Here is a 25,886-nt window from a genome sequence, read left to right as displayed (position 1 = left end):
GGCCGATTTACTGTTCTGGCACAGGGCTCTCTGCTGTCTGTATCCACCACATTTTTGAATGTTTATAAGATGCCATATATAATGTAGTTGGTATTCTCCAGAGTTTCCTTTTTGACTCATCTTTTTAGAACACTCAACCTAATTGATTCACAATCATACAGTTGTTGGATAGTAATAGTTACTACTTTTATACTTGTCCTATAAATGCTACTGTTAGTCCCTTCATGTAAGAACAAGAACAATGATCTGTTGGCTCTAAATATACAAGGATCAAGGGTGAGAAATGTCAGGTTTTGCAAAAAAAGTTGTCGGGCTTTGTTTGTAATATGTGTCTGTGTGAGACTGAGAAATTGCTGTCGTTAATTGTCTCCACTTTTGTTGTACAATCTTTTTCCAGATTGATATATTTTCTCTTGTCCCCCACAATATCCCCTTTTAGCAGGTTATAATTCTTGAAGATAATTTTGTTTGTGGTAGAGGTGAGGGTGGAATACGACGATGTTCAGTATAATGAAGTTTGGATTCTACTGGAATGTGAAAGAGTTACAACACATTTCATAAGCTTTGGTCGGGACAGAAGCGCACATTAGGGCAACACCACAAGAGAAATAAGAGAGGGTGACACAACACTTATTAGAGCCTTACAATCCGCAGCTGCAGCCCCCTGGTTGGAAGAAAAATTCTTTCAAATGGCAATTCACTTTGGTGGAAATATCACAGTAACTGACTGCACTTGCGGGACCAAAGAATCCTGGTATAAAATTAAAGTTTTTATTACACCAACGCATTTCAGAGTCAGAATGGCACCTTTTTGAAAGTAAAAAAAACATAACCACTCTGGCTCTGAAACACATTGGTTTAATAAAAAACTTCATTTTATACCATCAAGGATTATTCATTTCTACAAGAGCAGCCCAGGTACTGTGATATCTCCACTAAAGTGAACACATTACAGGAGGCATAGTTTTATTATTACATGTTAATTTGTTATAACTTTTGCTACTACTTAAACATCATTATGTTCAATGAGACTTTTTTACTTGGTTTATTTGAAAAAGAATAAAAATAAAATTAGTTACACTCATTGATCTGCTCCCTAAAATCTTATACTCACCTGCAGCGCTCTACAATGCTTGCTTGGTCACCACTGGTCTCTACTTCCTAGTTCTGTCTTGACACATGCAGAAATGCCTGCTCAGCCAATCACTGGCTGCAGCTGCGACCCGCCTTAGGCAGTGATTGGCTAATCTTGCATTTTCAGCCCTTTTCTGATGCGTTGAGATGAGACAGGAAGTGGAGACTACTGGGCTCGGAAAAGCATTGAAACTGGAGCTGTAGGTGATCAGTGAGGGTAAGAATTGCCTCTTTGAATTTTTCAACTAGTCTAAAATCTTTTATAAATAACTTTTATCTCCTGGAAAATCCCTTTAATTCTGTTGTTAACTAACTATTGTTAAATATATTGTAATTTTCACCAGTGTAAGTGGTCATATACACAAGCAGCTAATCATTTAATGATCCCATCTGATCCAAAAAGTAATACTATTTATTTTGAATACATGAATTCTTAAAGTATTGTACAAACATTTACACTGATACAGTACAAAAAAAATCGATGGGTTGTTAGTGCTAGAATCTGACGGATTATCCCCCAGTGTAAATGGGCCTCCAATTGATTAAGCGGGTTAAAATATATAAGAAGAGCTATCTGGAAGGAGATTGTATATACTCTTTAGAAGGTCTCGTTACAATCCTCATTACAGCTTTATCTCCATGGCTGGTGATATATTATGTATGCATGTACACAGATATAGTTAGAAAATAGAGCATACATGTCAAGCTAAGTATGTAAGACAGAAGCCGTGCTATTACAATGTATATGCTTTAGTCTTTTGTAATCTGTTCTATAAAATCTCAGCTTTAAAGGAAATTGTGACTTTGTGATGTACGTACTGTTATAAAAGTAACAGGTCTCCCAGCAAACTATAGAATTTCTAGAAAAAGACATCTGAAAGCAGGCTGAGTGCCTCTGAAGCACTGTCACTCTAGTGAATAGACTGTATATTTGTGATGGTGATGGAGTGGGATGAACTTCTCCATACTTACAAAGGGACAAAGACCACCAGCTTGTTTCACGATACTCTTTCAATGGCTTTGAGATAACATCATCTTTTAGTCAATACAGGGTTCAGTGTGAGGAAGGGACCCTTGGCCAGAGACTCCTACAGCACTATGGCTGTTCAATGAGCCATGACATTTAGAGCAAAAGGGGGCACATTGGAGAGAAAGGAATAGAAAGCAATACAATGGGGAAGAATTGGCGTAATGAACGGACAGGAACTGAAAATGTGGCAAAAACAATAATGTCATTTGACCTTTTACCTGTTGATATACAATCTTATTACCAGCATTAGTGAATAAAAATATATCTACAATGTATAATTGTTTATTTTTAAGTAGTCCTTCTAAGTATAAAGGGGCGACATATATGAAAACGCAAAAATATGATGTGTGATATATACAGTTTGATATATACAGTACAGACCAAAAGTTTGGACACACCTTCTCATTTAAAGATTTTTCTGTATTTTCATGACTTTGAAAATTGTACATTCACACTGAAGGCATCAAAACTATGAATTAACACATGTGGAATTATATACTTAACAAAAAAGTGTGAAACAACTGAAAATATGTCTTATATTCTAGGTTCTTCAAAGTAGCCACCTTTTGCTTTGATGACTCCTTTGCACACTCTTGGCATTCTCTTGATGAGCTTCAAGAGGTAGTCACCGGAAATGGTTTTCACTTAACAGGTGTGCCCTGTCAGGTTTAATAAGTGGGATTTCTTGCCTTATAAATGGGGTTGGGACTATCAGTTGTGTTGTGCAGAAGTCAGGTGGATACACAGCTGATAGTCCTACTGAATAGACTGTTAGAATTTGTATTATGGCAAGAAAAAAGCAGCTAAGTAAAGAAAAACGAGTGGCCATCATTACTTTAAGAAATGAAGGTCAGTCAGTCCGAAAAATTAGGCAAACTTTGAATGTGTCCCCAAGTGCAGTTGCAAAAACCATCAAGCGCTACAAAGAAACTGGCTCACATGAGGACCGCCCCAAGAAAGGAAGACCAAGAGTCACCTCTGATTCTGAGGATAAGTTTATCCGAGTCACCAGCCTCAGAAATCGCAGGTTAACAGGAGCTCAGATTAGAGACCAGGTCAATACCACACAGAGTTCTAGCAGCAGACACACCTCTACAACAACTGTTAAGAGGAGACTTTGTGCAGCAGGCCTTCATGGTAAAATAGCTGCTAAGAAACCACTGCTAAGGACAGGCAACAAGCAGAAGAGACTTGTTTTGGCTAAAGAACACAAGGAATGGACATTAGACCAGTGGAAATCTGTGCTTTGGTCTGATGAGTCCAAATTTGAGATCTTTGGTTCCAACCACCGTGTCTTTGTGCGACGCAGAAAAGGTGAACGGATGGACTCTACATGTCTGGTTCCCACTGTGAAGCATGGAGGAGGAGGTGTGATGGTGTGGGGGTGCTTTGCTGGTGACAGTGTTGGGGATTTATTCAAAATTGAAGGCATACTGAACCAGCATGGCTACCACAGCATCTTGCAGCGGCATGCTATTCCATCCAGTTTGCGTTTAGTTTGACAGTCATTTATTTTTCAACAGGACAATGACCCCAAACACACCTCCTGGCTGTGTAAGGGCTATTTGACCAAGATGGAGAGTGATGGGGTGCTACAGTCACCAGACCTGAACCCAATCGAGATGGTTTGGGGTGAGCTGGACCGCAGAGTGAAGGCAAAAGGGCCAACAAGTGCTAAGCATCTCTGGGAACTCCTTCAAGATTGTTGGAAGACCATTTCCGGTGACTACCTCTTGAAGCTCATCAAGAGAATGCCAAGAGTGTGCAAAGCAGTCATCAAAGCAAAAGGTGGCTACTTTGAAGAACCTAGAATATAAGACATATTTTCAGTTGTTTCACACTTTTTTGTTAAGTATATAATTCCACATGTGTTAATTCATAGTTCTGATGCCTTCAGTGTGAATGTACAATTTTCAGTCATGAAAATACAGAAAAATCTTTAAATGAGAAGGTGTGTCCAAACTTTTGGTCTGTACTGTACATATATACCATATATATCATACATCATTCATTACCACAGTGAGTTCTCAGTATTATGCTAGTGTAATTCTATACTGATTCTTGTCAATGGACAAGGCTAGGGCTGCACATTTGAAATGCAATGTGGGATGTCACCTATAGTAAATAAAAATATTCAGAAATGTGTTTTTATCCACCTTTGTTGCACAATTTGCAAACATATATTAATCCATTCTGAAATGAATATATGAAATATGTTAATTAAAAAGTTTCAGAAATGTTATTTAAATGCAAATTTAGCTAAAGATGGTTTTCCGTTAAACTTACTGTAATTGGCACATTTAAACCTTTCATGAGCGCCTACATTAAATGAAACATTCAAAGGCAGGAACTAAAGTGATATTCTGACAATTCTAAATTCTCAGGTCTTTGTGATATTTAAAGACTCGTGGTCATTGCTAGGCTAAACATTCATTGACAAGTGTCACTTTGATGTTTGTTGAGGGTAAAGGTGAATCATTTGGGAAGAAATAAGGTGATATGTTGGCTATAATTGGATATATAAAATTGGTCTCTTTTTTATTTTGCTTCAGATTATGAGAAGACAGTCTTAAAGTTTAAGTTGGTGAAGAAAATCACATTGAACTGTGTTAAAATTATGGAAGAACTATTTTTCCATGGGTCCCCTTAACCTTAAATCTACTCTAGACTCTGCTGCCTCTATCTCCAAAGTCTAAATTGAAAAACGTCCTAAATGTGTAAAGTCACTCAATGAAGGGATTATTTCACCAAACAAATCAAATACGCATACAGTATTCATGTGTGTTACCTCTACAAATAGAGGTTTTGATCTATGAGGGCTGACAGAATATGAAACATCACTGTGACATACATACATAGTTCCAGAGCCTGGAAAATTTCAAAGGTCCTTCAATGGGTTTTCTGATTATTTTTTGACATTTCATATAAAAAAAATATTACATTTTTTCATGTTTTTTTGACATGTCAGAATGGTTCATGAATATAGATGAGCGAACCCAAACTTTTAAGTTTGAGGTTCGCACCGGACAGTTAGTGTTTAGTGCTAAAAGCCGAACACGGACTTCTCCTGGAAGCCCGTTGCGCTGTTCAGAGTACTGGGGGAAATCAGAGAGAGAGAAAAATTTTCATCTCAAAAGTTTGGTCCCCATTCTTTTCAATGGATTTTGGGTTCAGGTTCAAGTCCAGTGGCTATTTCATCTGGAACTGTATCAGAGCATGCACATTCAGCTGAAATAAAATGCGATGCAGAGAGCACTGCAATATACACTGCTGGCCAATGAGAGGCCGTCAGCTGACGTTGGCATGCTCGACATGGGCGCCACATGACAGTGACGTCATGCGCTGCCCGTTGCTTACACGTTGAAGTCATTCTGCGCTGGCTATAGAAGAGGACGTAGAAGAAGTAAGAGGATGCAGAGGAGAGAAGGGGACACTGAGGAGCAGATTAAGGTAAGAAGAATAATTTATTTTCTTACATCTGTTGAAGAACAGACACAGAACAGGGACATTATTACTGGAAAGCTGGAGGACATTATACCAGAAAGGGGGATATTATACCAGGAAGAGGGCCAAGAAGGAGAAGATTATACCAGAATGGGAGACTTTATTACTGGAAGGGGCCCAGGATGGGGGACATCATTACAGGAAGGTGCCAGGATCAAGCACATCATTACAGGATGGGAAACATTATTACAAGGGGGGGTGAACACTGTCACAGTGGTAACTTGCATCCGTTCCCGCCTTCATGCTTCTTACTGCATTTGCTGCTCTGCCTGGCCGCTGCACTGTATCCATGCAGCACTCCCAACTCTGCTGCATATCCCTGATGTCTCCACATGGCTATAGGAGGGAGCAGCCAGATTCATCAGGAATTTAATCCTGCTGTGTCCTGCAGAGTTTGGATTCCCCAGCCAGTCATCATCCAGCAGGTGCTATATTAGGCAGCGCCACCCTCCTGACTTTTGCCTGAGCTTAGGTTCCAGTTTGCTGTTTGCATCTAGTTCTTGTCAAGGTATTCTGTTGTTTATATCTTCCGTTAAAGACCCAGCTTCTGTTCTCATCCTGTCTGTTTTCTCTGCTCCTGACCTCGGCTTTGTATCCTGAACCTGTGCTGCCTGCCCCGACCCCGGACCATATGACTACGCTTCTGTCTCGCCCCGCTGTACCTTGCATACCTGCTCTGATCTGTGGGTCAGCTGCTACAAGCCTGGACACTGCTCTGGATGGCACCTGGTGGCTATCCTGCAGACCAAGCCTCTGCTCATCATCAGAGGCACAAGTTAAGACCAAGTAGCCACTTAGTCACACCCCTCCAGGGTAAGTCCGACCAGTGGCACAGTGGATCCACACCCACCAGCATTACAAACACGTATGTCTTCACAGGATATGAAACGCTACAAGTGCCCATACATCTGATGAACATACGGGTGGGAGCCTAGGTGCAAATTTTGCAGTTCGGTCCATTGTACTCTAGTTACACCACTGGAATTGTGGTTGTACATAGCCAAAAGCTCTCCATGAAAGTTGTTGGTAAAAAGAATCCATTGATGTCATTTGCAGTAGTCCAGGCTGCTGGACGTCATCTGATCTAACTCATATGACATTCCTAATTGAAATATTATAAAGGTCTTAGGTCCTATTCAGATGACTGTAATACATCTCCATATGAGAGATGATATGTAGTGCCAAGAACAGGATTGTACCTTGTAAGGATAAAGCAATGAAACCTTTTTTCGAATAAAAGCTCATGAAAAGGCCTTACCTGGTAATAGAGCAGCCAATGCATTTATGCCTACCAGGACCAATGCACCTATCGCAAGAGGCATCACAAGGCATGCAGTGTCCAGCTTTTTCAATGTATTCAACTAAAAAGAAGAAGACAGGTTAAAGTGACATAAAGAATTTCAGCAACAGATATTTAGTGAATGCTTAATAGATATCAATAGTGTTAGTGGCAAACAGAAGCTGTCAAAGGAAAAGGTGTGACAAATCAAGCAAATATTTTACATCGCTATTCCTTAAAGGGTTATCCCCATGTTCACCTTTAATTCTTTGGAATGCTGTAGGTTCACACTGGTGGTCTGAGCCTGGACAGAGTCATGAAAGACTGAAATTGGAATAACCCTTTAATTACTTTTTTTTTTATTCTTGATCAATCTGGGGTCATATCTACCATTGCTCCAGTCCTGTCTTGCTGATAGTTGGTTGCATTTATCAGCTGTCTTTGGTACAAAAGTTAGCATAATTCTCCTACATCCCCTCTGAATGTCTCGATTTCTTGGCATGTGCAAGATTGATATTAACTCCTTCATGAAATATAATGTACATTTATGTCATATGTCGTGTCCCTGCTTCCGATCCAGCATCTTTCCTGGCAGATGATGGCTGATTTAACAACCGCTGATGAAGCATAGCTCCACCCGCAGCTGTTAACCTGTTAAATGCCACTGGCAATCTCTGACAGCGGCATTTAATATGCTCCGGCAGGGGGGCATGTCATTCCACGAGCCTTTAGCTGGCATTAATAGGAGATTGTGATTTTAGCTATGCATAGTAGTGCTGTAGAACTGCTACAGTGGCAAGTAAAAGTTTGTGCACCCCTGGTCAAAATGACTGTTATTGTGAACAGCTAAGCAAGTTGAAGATAAAACGATCTCTAAAAGGGCTAAAGTTAAAAATTAGTATTGAGCGAGTATGTTTCATTAACCCTTTCCGAAGAGCACACTTGAGTGCTCGTCGAGTATTTTAGCGTGCTCGCCGTTTCTTTTACTGTCGTCGCAACTGCAAGTGTCATGGCTGTTAGACAGCTGTGACACATGCAGGGATCGAGGTGAGGTTAAAATAGAACTCGTTGGCCACAATGATCAAAGATATGTGTTTAGAAAAAAGGGCACAGAATTTCAGGAAAAAAAGGTAGAGGGATTCAATGAAATTTTAACAAATCCTTGATGCAAACATAACACCAACTGTAAAAAAGCAAAGTTGAAAAGAGGATGGCTTCTACAAATGGATAATGATCCTAAACACACGTCAAAATCCACAATAGACTACCTTAAAAGGCGCAATCTGAAGGTTTTACACTGGCCCTCACAGTCCCCTGATCTGAACATCATTGAAAATCTGTGGCTAGACCTCACAATACCAGTGCATGCAAGATGACACAGGAATCTCACAGAACTGGAAGAATTTTCATAGGAAGAATGGATGAAAATCCCTCAAACAGGAATTGAAAGACTCTTAGCTGGCTACAAAAAGTGTTTACAAGCTGTGATACTTGCAAAAGGGAGTGCTACTAGGTATTAACCTTGCAGGGTGCCCAAACTTTTGCACTGCTCATTTTCCTTTTTGCAATTTATGAAATGTAAATAATGACTATATATTTTTTTTGCCTAAAATTCAATGGAAATGTGTCATCTTTAACTTAAGGCCTTTTAGAGATAATTTCATCTTCAAATTGCTTAACCGTTCCCAATAACAGTAATTTTGACCAGGGGTGCCCAAACTTTTACATGCCATTGTATGCATAGTACAAGCGATCATGTGATCACAGCTTCAAGTCTCCTGATCCCAATACACACAGACAAGATGCTGGCTGTGTTGTATAGTCAGCAGCTGCCTCTATCTACAAGATAGTTGATAACTTGTTTTAACCAAACAACCCTAAAGGGTTAAGCTTTGACAGAGACATTTAATGTTCTTTTGATCAAAATGATGTGAAATAATTACCCTATGTTCATTATACAGTATGTATTACTACTAGTGATGAGCGAGTATGTGCTGTTAACCCTTTCGGCAAGCATGCCCGGGTGTTTTCCGAGTATCTTCAGCGTACTCGGTGATATGTTTGAGTCACTCCATGCTCATGATTTGCGACTGTTTGACAGCTTTAATACATGTGAGGAATACCTAAGAAACAGGCATTCCTCACATGTATTAAAGCTGTCAAACAATCGCACATCATGAGCACTGAGTGACAGAAACATAACACCCGAGCACGCTGAAGATACTCGGAAAACATCCGGGCATACTCGTTAATCTCGAGTAATGAGCATGCTCCCGCATCACTACAAGGTATGTATACATTTATTACAAGATATGTATACATTGCATTTATTCTAGTTTTTTTTCTGCTAATGACTGCAGTGTGAACGTGCACTTACACACACTTATACCAACAGGAATGCTGGCCCATGGCTTTGGTTTTGCTCTAGTTTCTTGTAATCTGTACATACAGGGGCGAGGCTCCCATTGTTTGGGCTGTGCATCTTGTCTATAGCTTTCCACAGTCAGGTGTGCAACAGTCAGGTCTGGGTTCTGCTCTTCCCCCATTTATTTTGAGACCTGTTGGCATATAGCGAGGTGAACTACAAAAGTTAGGGACCACCCTGATTGGGTGCACCTATTCTGATTGGGATGGCTTTTACGTTCTTTTGATCAAAATAGTGTTAACTAGCTACCCTATGTTATTTACATGCATTACTATTTATTTACATACGGCAGGGTATATACAGTATAGACCAAAAGTTTGGACACACCTTCTCATTTAAAGATTTTTCTGTATTTTCATGACTATGAAAATTGTACATTCATACTGAAGGCATCAAAACTATGAATTAACACATGTGGCATTATATACTTAACAAAAAAGTGTGAAACAACTGAAAATATGTCTTATATTCTAGGTGCTTTGCACACTCTTGGCATTGTATTGATGAGCTTCAAGAGGTAGTCACCGGAAATGGTCTTCCAACAATCTTGAAGGCGTTCCCAGAGATGCTTAGCACTTGTTGGCCCTTTTGCCTTCACTCTGCGGTCCAGCTCACCCCAAACCATCTCGATTGGGTTCAGGTCTGGTGACTGTAGAGGCCAGGTCATCTGGCGTAGTACCCCATCACTCTCCTTCTTGGTCAAATAGCCCTTACACAGCCTGGAGGTGTGTTTGGGGTCATTGTCCTGTTGAAAAATAAATGATGGTCCAACTAAACGCAAACCGGGTGGAATAGCATGCCGCTGCAAGATGCTGTGGTAGCCATGCTGGTTCAGTATGCCTTCAATTTTGAATAAATCCCCAACACTGTCACCAGCAAAGCACCCCCACACCATCACACCTCCTCCTACATGCTTCACAGTGGGAACCAGGCATGTAGAGTCCATCCGTTCACCTTTTCTGCGTCGCACAAAGACACGGTGGTTGGAACCAAAGATCTCAAATTTGGACTCATCAGACCAAAGCACAGATTTCCACTGGTCTAATGTCCATTCCTTGTGTTCTTTAGCCCAAACAAGTCTCTTCTGCTTGTTGCCTGTCCTTAGCAGTGGTTTCCTAGCAGCTATTTTACCATGAAGGCCTGCTGCACAAAGTCTCCTCTTAACAGTTGATGAAGAGATGTGTATGCTGCTAGAACTGTGTGTGGCATTGACCTGGTCTCTAATCTGAGCTGCTGTTAACCTGCGATTTCTGAGGCTAGTGACTCGGATAAACTTATCCTCAGAAGCAGAGGTGACTCTTGGCCTTCCTTTTCTGGGGCGGTCCTCATGTGAGCCAGTTTCTTTGCAGCACTTGATGGTTTTTGCAACTGTACTTGGGGACAATATCAAAGTTTTCCCAATTTTTCGCACTGACTGACCTTCATTTCTTAAAATAATGATGGCCACTCATTTTTCTTTACTTAGCTGATTTTTTCTTGCCATAATACAAATTCTAACAGTCTATTCAGTAGGACTATCAGCTGTGTATCCACCAGATTTCTGCACAACACAACTGATGGTCCCAACCCCATTTATAAGGCAAGAAATCCCACTTATTAAACCTGACAGGGCACACCTGTGAAGTGAAAACCATTTCCAGTGACTACCTCTTGAAGCTCATCAAGAGAATGCCAAGAGTGTGCAAAGCAGTCATCAAAGCAAAAGGTGGCTACTTTGAAGAACCTAGAATATAAGACATATTTTCAGTTGCTTCACACTTTTTTGTTAAGTATATAATTCCACATGTGTTAATTCATAGCTTTGATGCCTTCAATGTGAATGTACAATTTTCATAGTCATGAAAATACAGAAAAATCTTTAAATGAGGTGTGTCCAAACTTTTGGTCTGTACACATTGTTTTTATTCTATGTTTTATCTGTTAATGGCCGCAATGTGAATGTGTACCTACTCATTGCACTTATACTAACAGGAATGGTGGCCCATTGCTTCGGTTATACTTTAGAGACATGTGAATGTGCAATGTAATAATAGGTCTTTCATGATTAGAATAATATAACGCTAATAATTCAGTATTATGATTCAATTTCTTAGGAAACACGACTCTTAGAAAAATATGTATTCTCATGTATAATAGATGCAAACAACTGTATTAACAAAATAGCTGGAACCCCACTTTGCAAATAAACTGTACAGCTCAGGTTAATCTATTCCTCCTGTTTATCACCAAAATGTGTCTAATTTTACTGGTAAAATCGTTTACAACATAATGAGATTCAAGTTACAATGGAAACAAGAACACCAAGTATTTCATTTTTGAGCTGTAATAAAAACACAAAATCAATGTCATTAAATCATGTTCGAGATACTGAGCTCCAAGCAACCTTTGTGGGATTAGTAAGTGTTTCAATGGTTTTCTTATCAGAAAGACACAGAGTTGGCAAATTACAATTGATTGTTCTTAAATGAAGTCAAACCGACCCACACATCGAACAGTAGAGAAGGAGAGAAGAGTGTGACCTGGACACAATCAGATGAATATGGGCGTCATAAATTATTTCTCACTTTATATTTCCCTGCCACGATTTGGTCAAAGGTTTTTTTCCTTCACTGAGTGTGTATTATAAATTACTTAATATATTTGATGGGGTTATTTATGACTGGCAGTGCAACGAGATTCAGAAATGAAGATCAGCCAATGTTTTATTTCCATGGAAATTGAAGAGTTATTGATTTTATTGCACCATTAAATAAACTTTGTGACAATTAAGCTTTGAGTTGTGTCAGCTTAGGGCCCAAAGTGTTATTCATCAAAGTAAAAGGTCTTAGCTTAGTTAGAGTAGTTCCTTTTTATGTCTATGTAAAGAATTATGCTGTTTAAATGTTTCAATTTATATGTGTATCTTCTCAAATACTGTATTTGCTCTAGAGTTACAATATGTTGTCTTCTCCGTTAACAGCCAAAGCGAAATTCAGACTTCTGCAGCTAACACTGCATCCATATACAGTGTGCAGGTTCCTAACTTTTGACCTCTCAGCTGTAATCTTCAAGGGCAATATGCAATACCAGTGCTGGTTTTGGGGGTTGCAAAATGGGCAATTACCCAAGGCCCCTGTTTTCTAAGGATCTGCCTGGAAATAGGAATGCCAAGAGCAACCTCCCAGTAGTATTTACCAGTGTAAGATAGTAATATTTGGGACTGTTGGGGTGTACAACAGCTTCAGGCTTATGCTGTATAGCCATTGTGTTGAGCAAACAGTAGAAGGCACTATGCTGTTAAGAGTTTGTTCATACAATATTGTCTGATCTCTTTGTTTTGTTTTGTGTTCAGTTTCCTCCTGTAATCCTCCATGTTGTGAGGTTGAAGATAGTGGCTACTGTATGTTACCAGTAAAACAGTTCATTTTCCCACTATTTTCGTGCTGGTATAATGTGGACTGTATACGGCAGGAACATCTTCTATGGGTTAATATCATAAGAAAATCTGCCTAAAATTGCAAATTAGGTCAAGGAGACTAGAATGCTTATTGCTTAGGTCCCTGTTCCTCTAAAACCAGCCCCACAATACAAATACTGTATTTTTTGGACCATAAGACGCACTTTTTTCCTCCAAAATTTTTGAGGAAAGTGGGGGGTGCGTCTTATAGTCCGAATATATATAATATATATATGCTGTGGGTGGTGTGGGGGGAGCGGCAGCGGCGGAGTAGCGGGGCACAGGAGACAGTAGCCAGCTGCTGCATTCTACACTTTGCCCGCTGCTAAAGAAAATTAATATTCACTGCTCTCCATGCCCATGGGCGTGGAGAGCAGTGAATATTCATTTTCCTTAATAGCGCGCACACTGTACCTGCAGTGCAGCTCCTGCAGCGTCTCGGCAGTCATGTGTGCCCGCTATTAAAGACCATGAATATTCACTACATCCCACTCCCATAGGCGTGGGGAGTAGTGAATATTCATGCTTTATGTGGTCATCAGACGAGATCCTATATCACTGCGGTAATTATGCAGGCATTTTTGGCAATGTGAAAAATATTAAACTTCATTTAAAATGGGCAAGGTGTGTGGCAAGGGATGGGGAAGTGGATGTTATGGTGATGGTGATAGTGCACGCAGAGGCCGAAGTCATGGGCAAGATGAAACTGTGCCTGCTGAGGGAGCACAACAAACAACCACATCATGTCGAACTACCTTCCTGTCTCAATTTGTAGGGGGCCGCGGAACACCACTATTGAAGCCAGAACAGTTTGAAAAGGTAGTTGGTTGGATAGCAGATAATGCCTCCAGTCAGTTTGCCACCACCACCAACCTGTCTTCCACATGGTCCAGTCTCAGTAGCCGTGAGTCTGGATCACATTATTATTATTACTTTAGCGCCATTTATTCCACGTTGCTTTACATGTTAAAAAGGGGTATACATCACAAAAATAATTACAATAATCTTGAACAAAAATGTGACAGTGACTGGTACAGGAGAGAGGACCCTGCTCGCAAGGGCTAACTGTTTACAAGGGATGGGTGAGGATATAGTAGGTGAGGATAGAGCTGGTCATGCAGTGATATCGTGAAGCGAGGGTTACTGCAGGTTGTACGCTTGTCAGAAGAGGTGGGTCTTCAGGTGCCTTTTGAAGGTTTCAACAGTAGACGAGAGTCAAAAATGTTGGAGTAGAGAGTTCCAGAGAAAGGGGGATGCACGAGAAAAATCTTGTATGTGATTGTGGGAAGAAGAGATAAGAGGGGAGTAGAGAAGGAGATCTTGTGAGGATCGGAGGTTGCGTGCATGTAAGTACCGGGAGACTAACTAGGTCACAAATGTATGGAGGAGACAGGTTGTGGGTGACTTTGCATGTCATGGTTAGGGTTTTGAACTGGAGTCTCTGGGCAATGGGGAGCCAGTGAAGGGATTGACGGAGAGGAGAGGCCAGGGAATAGCGAGGGGACAGGTTGATTAGTCGGGCAACAGAGTTTAGGATAGATTGGAGGAATGTGAGAGTGTTAGAAGGGAGACCACAGAGCTTGAGGTTGCAGTTGTCGAGACAGGAGATGATGAGGGCATGCACTAGTGCTTTTGTAGATTCTTGGTTGAAGAATGCGCGGATTCGGTAGATTTTTTTTATTTGGATTCGGCATCTTCGTCACCCTGATCCTCCTTCCTCCCACCATTCCGAGTGCCCTGAGACAACTGATCCCACACTTGGACACTCCAAAGAGCTGTTTTGTTCATCTTTACATTTATAGATTCTGGCCTCTCGCTCGGTCCGCTCGGAAATGGAAAGAGCTTGGATATGTGGTTTGAAGGAGAGATTAGAGTCCAGGGTTACCCCAAGAGCTGTTCACTTTTCCATCAATAGATTCGAGCCTCTCGGCCGGCCAGTTTCAAGCAGGGCAACAGAAGATCGCATGTAGCGATTTGAGCAGCCATGGTCACCCGAAGGTGACGGTGGGGAAGTGCAATTACTGTTGCAAGAGGTGGATAATGATGAGACGCAATGGACAGAAAGTCAGCAGGAGGACCTGGGTGCAGAAATGTGGAAGGCGAAGCAGCGGACGATGAAGTCACTGACACAACCTGGCAGGGGGACATGCATAGCAAGGACAGCATCACACAGGGGGAGGGAGGCATAGCACCGCAACAGGCAGGAGCAAGCAGTGTGGTGGCCACAGACACAAGGCGGGCAACTGTTCCCGGGAACACCAACACGACGGAGGTTGCCAGTACAACTGTTAGGTCTTCCCGAGTCTGGTTCTTTTTTAAAGACTGTTTAGATAACCCCAAAAAGGCCTTTTGCAACATCTGCCAGACCAGCATCATCAAGAGCACCAAAACTACCAGCCTGACCACCACAAGCATGCTCAGGCACATGACAGCAAAGCACCCGACTAGCTGGGCCAAACGCCAAGGTCCAGAAACAGTGTCTGCGGGTGACACCACTGCCTCTTCCGCTTTTGTGTGTGCACGCCAATCCCCTGTCAATGGTGCATGCAAAGATGCCTCCCACCCTGCACCTGTCGTTGCAGACTTGCAACCATCACCGTCCACGTCCTTGTCCCTTAGCGTTCAGTTGTCCCTACCCCATTCCTTGGAATGCAATCGCAAGTATGCATCCAATCACCCACCCACAGGCCGCAATAGTAAACTGCCACATTTCTAGACTGCTTGCTTGCACTTGAAATGTTGCCTTTTAGGCTCGTGGAGGCAGAAGCTTTCCACAACCTCATGGCGGCAGCCGGGTATCCATATTCGGTCCCCAGCCACACCTGTTTCACCCGGTGTCATCTCCGCCATCTACAAGCATGGGTCCCAAAACATTACCCATGTCCTCACCAGTGCACTTAAGTGGGAAAGACTGCCTAAACACAAACATTTGGACAAGTGAATGTGGCCAGGGACGGTTCATCTCACTGATGCATCACTGGGTTAATATTGTGGAATCCGGGACCCAGTGGGACCCTGGGACAGAATACATCTTCCTGACGCAGAGGATTGTGGGCCATGGATCAATCAAGCTTGAAGACAACAATGTTCACAAGGTAGACAGCAGCAGTGATCGGTCTCCAACTCAACGAGCAAATTATTCATGATGGATCATGTATCTCCTTAGCTTTGTGTTACTTGGAATGCAAGCGCAAGTATGCAGCCACCCACCCACCCACAGGCCGCAATAGTAAACTGCCACATTTCTGGACTACTGCTTGCACTTGAAATGTTGCCTTTTAGGTGACAAAAGGTCGAATTCTGGAGATGTTTTTAAGGTGCAGGTGTAGTGAGAGAGTGAGCGATTTTCCATGATGAATAAAGGAAAGTTGTGTGTCAAATATGACTCCAAGACAGCAGGTGTGCCGAGTCAGAGTTATGGTGGCACCACCTAAAAGTTATTGCAAAGTCAGGTATAGGTAAGTTAGTAAAAGTCAGGTAAAGGAAAGGTAGGTTAGTAATAGTCAGATATAGGTAGGTTAGTAAAAGTCAGGTATAGGTACGGAGGTAGAGGGAGGAAACAGATGGAGTTCATTTTTGGAGATATTAAGTTCAGGATCTTGTTGAAGAATTCTAACAAAAAAAAAATTCCCAGCTGACAATGCTGGTGGCAGAGGTCACAGATAGTTCATTGGACAACCAAGGAATACAAGCGAGGGAGACAAAAAATCAGATGCGGCACAGGCAGGGGAACGCTTCCAAAGGTCTGTGACAGTTTTCTCAGACCTTCCCAGTGCCGAGGCCCTGATACACGGGGTACTCTGACAATGAGGGAAAAGTTTTGGACGATGCTGAAGGATTACCTTGGCGACTGTACCAGAGTCCTCCATGATTCCTCTCTGTGCCTTACAACTGTTGGGTATCCAAGCTGTTTACGTGGCATGAACTGTCTCTCTATGCCTTGGAGGTCCTGGCCGCGAGCGTTTTGTTAGAGATGGTTTTTAGTGCCGCCGGGGGCATTATAGCTGATATAACTGATAGGCGCATCCGCCTGTCAACTGAAAATGCTGACAGGCTAACTTATCAGAATGAACAAGGGCCAACACCACCAGATGATAGCATCAGACATAAACTCAAATTCAGTGGTTATTTTTTGGGGGGTCTATTCCCATGCACCTCTTTACACCCAGACATGGGTATACGCTTCAGGAATTGTTATATTTTATGTCACTCTCCTCCTTCTACGCATCCTCCACTACCATATCACCAGGATGACCATCATGCCATGCTCACATATTTTTTAAAGGGTGTTTATGATTACAGACGAGCGAATATTTCAATATTAGTTTCAGATTACGATCGCCGTATTTGCAATATTCGCCGAACATTGCCGAACGCCATTGAATTCAATGGGGGCCAAAACCAAACGCATACACAACACCTTCACACGGGACCAAAAGCTGCCAAAACACATCAATTTAGGGGCAGACACCAGGAAAGTGCCATAAATTGACCCAAAGTACAAGTAGTATAATTAGTATTATTTATTATTATTGTACCATTTATTCCATTGCGCTTTAGATGTGAAAAGAGGTCACCGACTGGTACAAGAGGAGAGAGGACCCTGCCCGTGAGGGCGCACAAACAGTCTATAAGGGATGGGTGAGGAATGAGGATACAGTAGGTGAGGGTACAGCTGGTCGAGCAGCAATATGGTAGAGCAAGAGTTACTGCAGGTTGTAGGCTTGTCGGAAGAGGTGGGTCTTCAGCTTCCTTTTAAAGGTTTCAACAGTAGGCGAGAGTCTGATATGTTGGGGTACAGAGTTCAAGAGTAGGGGGGATGCATGAGAGAAATCTTGTATGCAATTGTGGGAAGAGGAGATAAGATGGGAATAGAGAAGGAGATCTTTTATGAGGATCAGTGGTTGCGTGCAGGTATGTACCGGGAGACTATATCACAGATATATGGAGGAGACTGGTTGTGGATGGCTTTGCATGTCATGGTTAGGGTTTTGAACTGAAGTCTCTGGGCAATGAGGAGCCAGTGAAGGGATCTTATAGATTGCAATCTTATAGATTGCTGGAACCAGTCCACAGTAAATGTTACACGCACGCCACAAGGTTCAGATAGGGGCGAGACAGGCTACATGAATTCTTTGGAATCCTGGGGGAACCGTTACTCAGGGCGACCATAGACCATGTGCTGCAGCTTCTCTCAGGCACACAGGGGTATTGACCCTCCGGCACAGACAAGTAGGTTGTTTCACTTGTTGATCAGACACACTTGACAAGAGTCCTCATAAACGGTAGAACAGTAGCATTTAATAAGAAGCCGCATAGCCAGTGCAAGTTAAGTCTTATGAGCAACAGGCTCCAGTGACCAACTGTACAGTTTCCTTAGCAGCACAGCAGTTCACAGTCTTCCCAGTAGTACAGGACAGCACAGTTCTAATGCAAAGGCACATTAATGAACACAGCATTCTTTACAGCACAGTGAGATGGAGGGGGGGGGGTTTGCTGAGGGAAATGATCAATGTGACACCATTTCTTCCAGTCCTTATCTTTCTGCCTGACAATACTCTGCACTGTTAGTTCAGGAACTCTACTTGACCTGTGCTTAGCTTCACTCCTGACTTGAATTCTTTTCACTTGCAGGGGCACTTCTGTGAGATACAGAACACACACACCACCTTTCCCTTCAGCTCCAGTCAGACAGTAAACAACTTCCCCACAATCCCCTGGGGTTCTGCTAAAACACTCCCCTTCTCCTGTGGCTGTGTTAACCCCTCTAGTTGCTGGATGCTTCTGGAGCACTAAACTCCTTGTCTCATGTGCTTGTGTTAACTCATATAGTTGCTGGATGCTTTTGATGAAACAGCACTACTTCTGCATGTCACACTCTTCCCTCCTTTTTGAATGTCTTCCTCGAGATTCGACTTAATTGGTCGATCTGACCAATTCTAAGACAGTGGTGAAGGTTGAGTAACTTTATATACAAATTGGCATTGTCAAATTGGTATAACATTCATTAACATTGATAACAACCTATTCTTATGACTTTTTTCTTGTAGGATGCCTGTAAGAAATAAACAATTAACACAATTAAAACAATCAGCATCTCTTCAGCTGGAGCTTTTCATATGTCTTCAACCAGCTCGCTCTCGGTGGTGAATACAACTCAAGTGGGCTTATCTGGTCCGCAGACAGAGATACCTGTTTCCAGTCAACAGTCCTTAGCACTTGACTCGGTTCACCAAGTGTCTCATAAATCAGCATCATGGGCCTCCTCACTTCTCGAGTTGACATCCTCCTGGTGGGTTGTTCCTCAGAGACCACGGGTTCTTCGGTCACAGAAGTTTCTTCCGCCACACTCATTTTCCATGCTTCCTTAGATGCTCTTGGAGCTGCCTATGTAAGTTCCTGTGCTTCTCCTGAGTCACTTGTTTCCACACGGACTGGTAATTCCGCTCCTCCTGAGTGTCGATCAGTCTCTTCAGTGGCTAGTGTTTGATCATCAGATCTGAATTGGACTTCATCTTGGTATGAACTCTGGAGGCTCAGGACTTAGTTCACTCTCCTGAGGATGGTACATCCCTCTCCTTGTTGGTCCGAAAAATACAGCGCTGTGTTCTTCTCCATCGGAAATTTCAAGGTCACTATCCACCTCCGGAGCTTCAGTCTGTGGTGGTCCCTTAGTTGATCTCTCACAATGTCGGTCCACTTCTGGGATGTCTTTTTGTGGTGGGAGATAATCACAGGGTAGCAGTAAATTCCGATGGACTATTCTGGTTTTCTTGTCTCCCGTTTCCAATCGGATTTCATACACTGGGCTGTCATCAGCTTTCCTCCTTAAGACCACATACACCTTGTCTTCCCAGTACGAACGAAGTTTTCCTGGACCGCCTTTCTCACATACGTTCTTGACTAGCACCCGGCTTCCCTGTGCCAATTCTGCTCCATAACATTTTCGATCATATTACTCCTTACTCTTGCTCTGTCCTTGCGTAACCACTTTGGATGCTATGTTGTATGCCTCTGCCATCCGTTCCTTCCATTTCCGAACATACTCTGGATACGTTCTGTAAATCTCTGACACCGGAGTATCGAACATGATGTCGATTGACAGTCTTGGCGATCGTCCATACAATAGAAAAAAGGGTGAGTAACCCGTTGCATCGCTCTTTGTATAGTTATAGGCATGTACCACTCTAGACAGAGAACTTTTCCAGTCTTTTTTCTCATCAGCTGTTAAAGTGCGCAACATCGACAATAATGTCCAGTTAAAACGTTCCACTTGTCCATTACCCTCTGGGTGATAGGGTGTTGTTTGGGATCTCTGAATTCTACAGTACTTTCCTAGCTTGGCTAAGAGCTGGTTCTCAAATTCTCTTCCTTGGTTGCTGTGTAACCTCGTAGGGAACCCAAACCTCAAGGCAAAATCATTGAAGATCTTCTCTGCTGCTGTTCGACCCGATTTATTGGTGGTGGCATATGCTTGAGCAAATCAAGTGAAATGGTCCATCACCAACAAGATGTATTCGTAACCACACTTGCACGTCTTGAGATGTAGAAAGTCTATTGAGACCATCTCATACGGATAAGTAATTTGGATGTTGCCCATAGGTGCCCCGGTTGATGTGTTGGTACGTTTATCTTTCAGACACCCACACTCCCTGGTCACGTACCTCTCAATATCTCTCTTCATGTACAGCCAGAAGAAACGTTCACGGATCATGTTTGTTGTCCTTTCCACTCCCAGGTGTCACATGTTTTCATGGAGTTCTTTCAAGACCAACCAACAGAATATTCTTGGTAGTACCAACTGCCGGTTTTGTCCCCCTTTATGATACAGGATACCGTCTTCACTGAGGTAGAGCTTCGTCCATTCTTTAACTAAAACAGATACTGCTGGTGACTCGTTGTCTCTCTCCCGTTTACTTGGAAACCGATTTTGGTCCCCATAAAGTAGTATTCTACCAATTATCGGATCTTCCCGTTGTGCGCTATGGATTTTCCCTTTTGGTAGTTGTTGAATAGACCGGGGGTGATCTTGTTCTCTCGCTTTTATGGTGGTTTCCACCGTTAATGGATACCACAATGGTGTGTCTTCCTCCTGATAAGCTTGTACTGCTTGGGCTGTGTTCTCAATTGCTTCCAGACTGACTTCCTCCAAGCATTCTTGCATGAACTCCTCAGGCTCCAGTGGCATTCTTGATAATCCATCAGCATCCACATTGCATTTTCCTGGCCTGTACTTGATGCTGAAATTGAAGTCAGCTAGTTCAGCGACCCATCTCTGACCCGTTGTATTCAGTTTGGCTGTAGTAAGGACATAGGTCAAAGGGCTGTTGTCAGTGTATACCTCAAACTCTTTGCTGTAGTAGAGATAATCTCTAAATCGTCCACAGAAAGCCAATTTCAATGCCAGGAATTCCAATTTTCCGGAATGTAGATTGTAAATCTTCTCAGCGTCTGTCAACGTTCTAGAACCGTAACCAATGACTCTCATTTTTCCATCTTGATGCTGATACAGTGCAGCTCCCAGTCCAACTTGAGAAGCGTCACAATGAAGACCAAATGGTAAACTGAAATCAGGATATCTCAAGATGGGTGGTTTTACCAGGTAGTCTACTAGTTCTTCCAATGCCTACTGGTGGTCTGCTGTCCAGAGAATGGGCTGTTGGGACGAAACGGCATAGTTTCTTTTAAGCCCGGTCCTACCCGCGTTCTTTTTTTTCTCCGTGGGTGTTGTCTCTGTCGTCCCCCCCAAGGGGGAGTATAGTGGGGCGGCAATCCTGGAGAAGTTCCGAACATAAGTACGATAGTAGGAGAGGAATCCTAATATCTGCCTCAACTCCCCGATGGTAGAGGGCCGCTTGTCTTTTAAGGCCAGTACCGGAGCGATTTCTGCTGGGTCCATGGTATATCCTTCTCCGGACACAATTTTCCTTAGAATTCGGACTTGTCTTTTGAACAGTTCACATTTCTTTGGGGTCAACTTAACTCCGTGTTGTTGATACCATTGTAATACGGTCCTCACGTGTTCAACATGCTCTTGGAAGGTTTTGCTGTGTACCACATTGTCATCCAAGTACGGCTGGCAGATATCGTCCCTCAATCCTTCTAAACATGTCTCCATGCTCCTCTGAAATTCTACTGGAGCTGAACTGAGCCCAAACGGTATGTGGATCCACTCATATAATCCCCACGGTGTGATGAATGTTGTCAAGGGTCTACTGGACTCTTCGACAAACCCTTGGTGGTATGCCTTATGCTGATCGAGGACAGAGAACCAGGTGCTTCCTGATAGGCTATCCAGCATATCTTGGATCTTTGGTATCAGGTGTCGATCAGGTACTGACTTTCGGTTTAGTTCCCGGTAATCACAACAGAGTCTCAATGTACCATCCTTCTTCCTAACACAGACAATAGGAGAGGAATAAGATAACTTCGACTTTTGGACCCAACCTCTATTGATGAGATCTTGTAAATATTCTTTCACTTCACGATGTAATGGTTTTGGCACAGACATGTAACTTCTGGTTACTGGGGTCGTGTCTTTCAAATTGATTTTCAAATGCAACGATGGGATACAGCCTATATCAGATTCAGCATTGGAGAACGCATGACACGCTTCTCTCAGCATCTGTTTTGCTACCGCTAGATCTTCAGCACACAAGTGTTCCAGGGGTACTGGGGAATCCCAGTACCCCGAGGTGGGTTGCGCAATTTCCTCCCCTGGGCAACTTCTGTTCCTTGGTGGGGAGACTGAATTCACTGTAGACCACTGGGCTGGTCTCACACTGGCTGGATATACCGTTTTAATGGTTTCGATGTGACCTAACACAGTCTTTGGATCCAGTATAATTTCGTATTTCGTAGTATTCATCACCGGTACTGTCACTCGAGCAAACCCACCAGTAGGAATCGTAAGCACAGTCTCACCTTGAACTAGGCCTTCCGGAAGTTCTGAGGAGTCTTTTGGCACGAACAGTCTTTTCTGGACTTTTCTTCCCAGTTCTACCCGGACTCCACACCTTACCCCCACCATTTGGTTTGCAGGGATGATGGTTGAGCGCAAGCCTACCTTGACTTCTTTTAGGTCCATTGTATTCTGTGATTTCTTTACTCTATGAATCACGTTTTCTGCCACGGCGTTGGGTATGGCGAGCGATGTGGCGGTTGCATCCATCACCATCGCCCCTGTCTTGTGTTTCGTGATGACCTCACTGATTACATTATAACCTAGGATAGGATCCTCTGCCATGTTCTGATCACTGGTCACGAGAAAAAGTACCAAAAGCTCGATGGTGTTGCTGTTCTTTGTGGCCCTGAGTTGGAAAGTCACAACCCAGCCTATGAAATGGATTTCGGTCTGGTTGATGGCTGTGATGAACCTGTAGCCGCCATCTTGGTAATGATAAATCATATCCAGGGATGGCCACACTTCAGCAGCCCCCACCCTTGGGACCTTCTGTTAAAACGTCAACTAGATAGTTTCCCCCCATCCAGGCTCCTGTAAGATAAGAAGCCTACTTAACACTTGACTGCTAGGAGCTTCAAAGACTTCGAGAGGAAACACAGCCAGCAGGGGGGGGTGCTTCGTCTATCTGTACCTGACCATTTGTCCCATAGGACTAGTTTCTTTGTCTGTCACAAGCATGGAGGCATAAGATATAGAAACATGAATAGTACACGCATGTTGCGTGGGATGGGCCAATAAAAAAATATCACGGCGTCCCGGAGCCATTGCGCACACAAGCCTCCGCGGTAGACGTTTGTACGTGCTCTGGAAGCCAAGATATAGCGCGGAGCCATTCCTGAGGACCGTATGGTATCATAATTGATATCAAAAGGTCGGTTACGGCGGCCCGAATCCATGGGAACCCCTGGGGGTATCATGAGACCATCCCAGAAGAAGTTATTGGGTTCCATAGAATTTGGGCTTCTGATCGAAGTTAGACCTGAGGGTGGAGACTGAGCCAGCTGACCTCACCAGCAGTGGGCGGGACGGGGCAGGTAAGATAGCAGGACAGACAAGAGACAAGTCAGTCTTGACCCAAGAGTGGTGTGCTGAACATCTGAGCACCAGCTGAGGCCACCAAGGGGAGGAGCAGTTTGACCATGCGGTGGTAGGCCTCAGCCTGTAACAAAGAACCGTGCCTGCGACCGCAGTATCCTCTCCCTGCGTCACAAGAAAATCAAGAAACCGGTAACTGATATGCTGTGGTGATTCTGTGTGTTGTATTCCATTGTTGTATAGTTTAGCCTGACCTTATACCTGTGTATATTTAGTTGTATATCGTGTATCTAGTGTATTATTATAATCAATTACCTCAAGTAATTGTGGGCCTGCCTTTTATTCTGCATAACGAACGCACGTCCGTGCGAGCTCGGCTCAAGCCAAAAACGCTACCCAGGGTTGGTTCCTGACCCGATATAGGCCCATTCACGGACTGGGCGTATATCTAAAATAGGGACTGGTGGCAGCATACCAACTGGGGATTGGGGAAGGCTGGTAGTGACGGTCGGAGGTTCAGATATATATATTCCTGGCGCGGCCAAGGAAGATATATATACCGCCCTCACTACAGAGGGCCCCGATACCCAGTAGGTTACAGGACAGTCTCCCTGGCGACCGCTTATCCTAGGTGCAGTTCCTTGACTGACCTGAGGCTAAGAGGGCGCTAGCGAGTTGTGCTGTGTAGTGACGTTACGGTTTAGTGACGTTGAAGGGATAACACACTACCGTGTTCCCTGCGCTGGTTGCAGCTTCCTGGCACTACTTTCTCTAGGTGCAGTACCTTGACTGACCTGAGAGGTAAGGGGGCGCCAGAGAGCTGCACCCACCGGCCGGCTTTCATCACATTGGTGGCAGAGCGGTGGGATTGCAGAATAATAGTGTTGTGGGACCCCTACTCCCAGGCACTAAAGACTGCCAGTGGTAACTTCCACTGCTGGAGTCTTAAGGTCAGCCCAACGTTAGACGGTCAGGCTAAAAGTATAACAAGGTGTGTGCAAACTCAGGGTTGCAGCGGTGTCGGTTACCAAGATGGCAGACGGCACCAGGAGCAAGACCCTGCAAGAGGCTAATGCTACGGTCCGTGTGGCAGGAGGGGAGGACATTGTTACTCATGGCGAGGAGGAGTCCAGCCCGGGCACCTCAGGGAGCCAGTCCCCAGTATACGGTCCCGCAGTGGGCTGCCCACCACCTACCCAGCCCAGCCTGTCCAGATCACAAGCCCTTTTACAAGCGGCTATGGCAAGTCTCCAGTCTCATGGCGATGCCGTCTACAAAACCCTCCTGGCAGCATCAGAGAAGGCAGCGGAGGAGGAGCGTGCAGAGCGGGCTGCGGAGCGGGCTGCGGAGCGGGCTGCGGAGCGTGAAGCTGCAGAGCGCCGGGAGGTTGCGGAGCGTGCAGAGCGAGCTGCGGAGCGCCAGCACCAACTGGACCTGGCCCAGCGGGGGCTTCCGCTAGAGCAACCAACCCATCAGGAGACCAAGTCGTCCAAAGTCCGAGCTGAGGACTTCCCTCTACTGGAGAAGGATGGGGACCTGGACTCCTTTCTGGTGGCATTTGAACGGACCTGTCTTCAGCACCATCTGGCCCGGGATCAGTGGGCCAGATACCTGACCCCCCGTTTGAGGGGTAAGTCCCTGGATGCCTTGGGGGACTTACCTGCCAGGGAGGTACAGAACTACGACTGCATCAAGCGGGCCCTGATCCGGCAGTACAACCTCACTCCCGAGTCGTACCGCCAGAAGTTCCGGAGCCTGCTGCGTGGCCCCAAGGACACCTGGACCGATCATATGCGGGCGCTGTTGAGAGCCGCAGAGCACTGGACCTCGGGTCTAGCGCTTACTACCCGCCAGGAGGTCCAGGAACTGTTCGTCACGGAGCAGTTCTTGTGGAACTGCCCAGAGGACCTCCGACAGTTCCTCCGTGACCGAAAACCAACAGGGGCTTCTGCTACAGCCGCCCTGGCAGACGAGTATGCCAATAACAGGGCGCCTGAGCTGAAGAAGTCTGCCAGCAGCACCTGGAGAGGGGGTAAGCCCAGTCATGCCCCTGTTTCCCCGGCCCCTAGAACACAAGGG

The 25,886-nt window shown here is 44.0% G+C and overlaps 1 protein-coding gene across 2 annotated transcripts in view; it reads right to left on the bottom strand.

Annotated features, from left to right (window-relative positions):
- Window positions 1-25,886, bottom strand: part of PCSK5 (proprotein convertase subtilisin/kexin type 5) — a 955,602-nt gene that overhangs the window by 215,399 nt on the left and 714,317 nt on the right. For both annotated transcript variants that reach the window (XM_073670684.1, XM_073670692.1), the window contains exon 21: window positions 6,927-7,029. In XM_073670684.1, the coding sequence (XP_073526785.1) occupies window positions 6,927-7,029 (103 nt within the window). The remainder of the gene's footprint in view (window positions 1-6,926; window positions 7,030-25,886) is intronic.

This window comes from Phyllobates terribilis, unplaced genomic scaffold (assembly GCF_046119375.1).
Source record: "Phyllobates terribilis strain yellow unplaced genomic scaffold, ASM4611937v1 Scaffold_1__5_contigs__length_1240528914, whole genome shotgun sequence".
In the NCBI taxonomy this organism is placed as follows: Eukaryota; Metazoa; Chordata; class Amphibia; order Anura; family Dendrobatidae; genus Phyllobates; species Phyllobates terribilis.
This window is presented reverse-complemented; position numbering and strand designations above follow the sequence as displayed.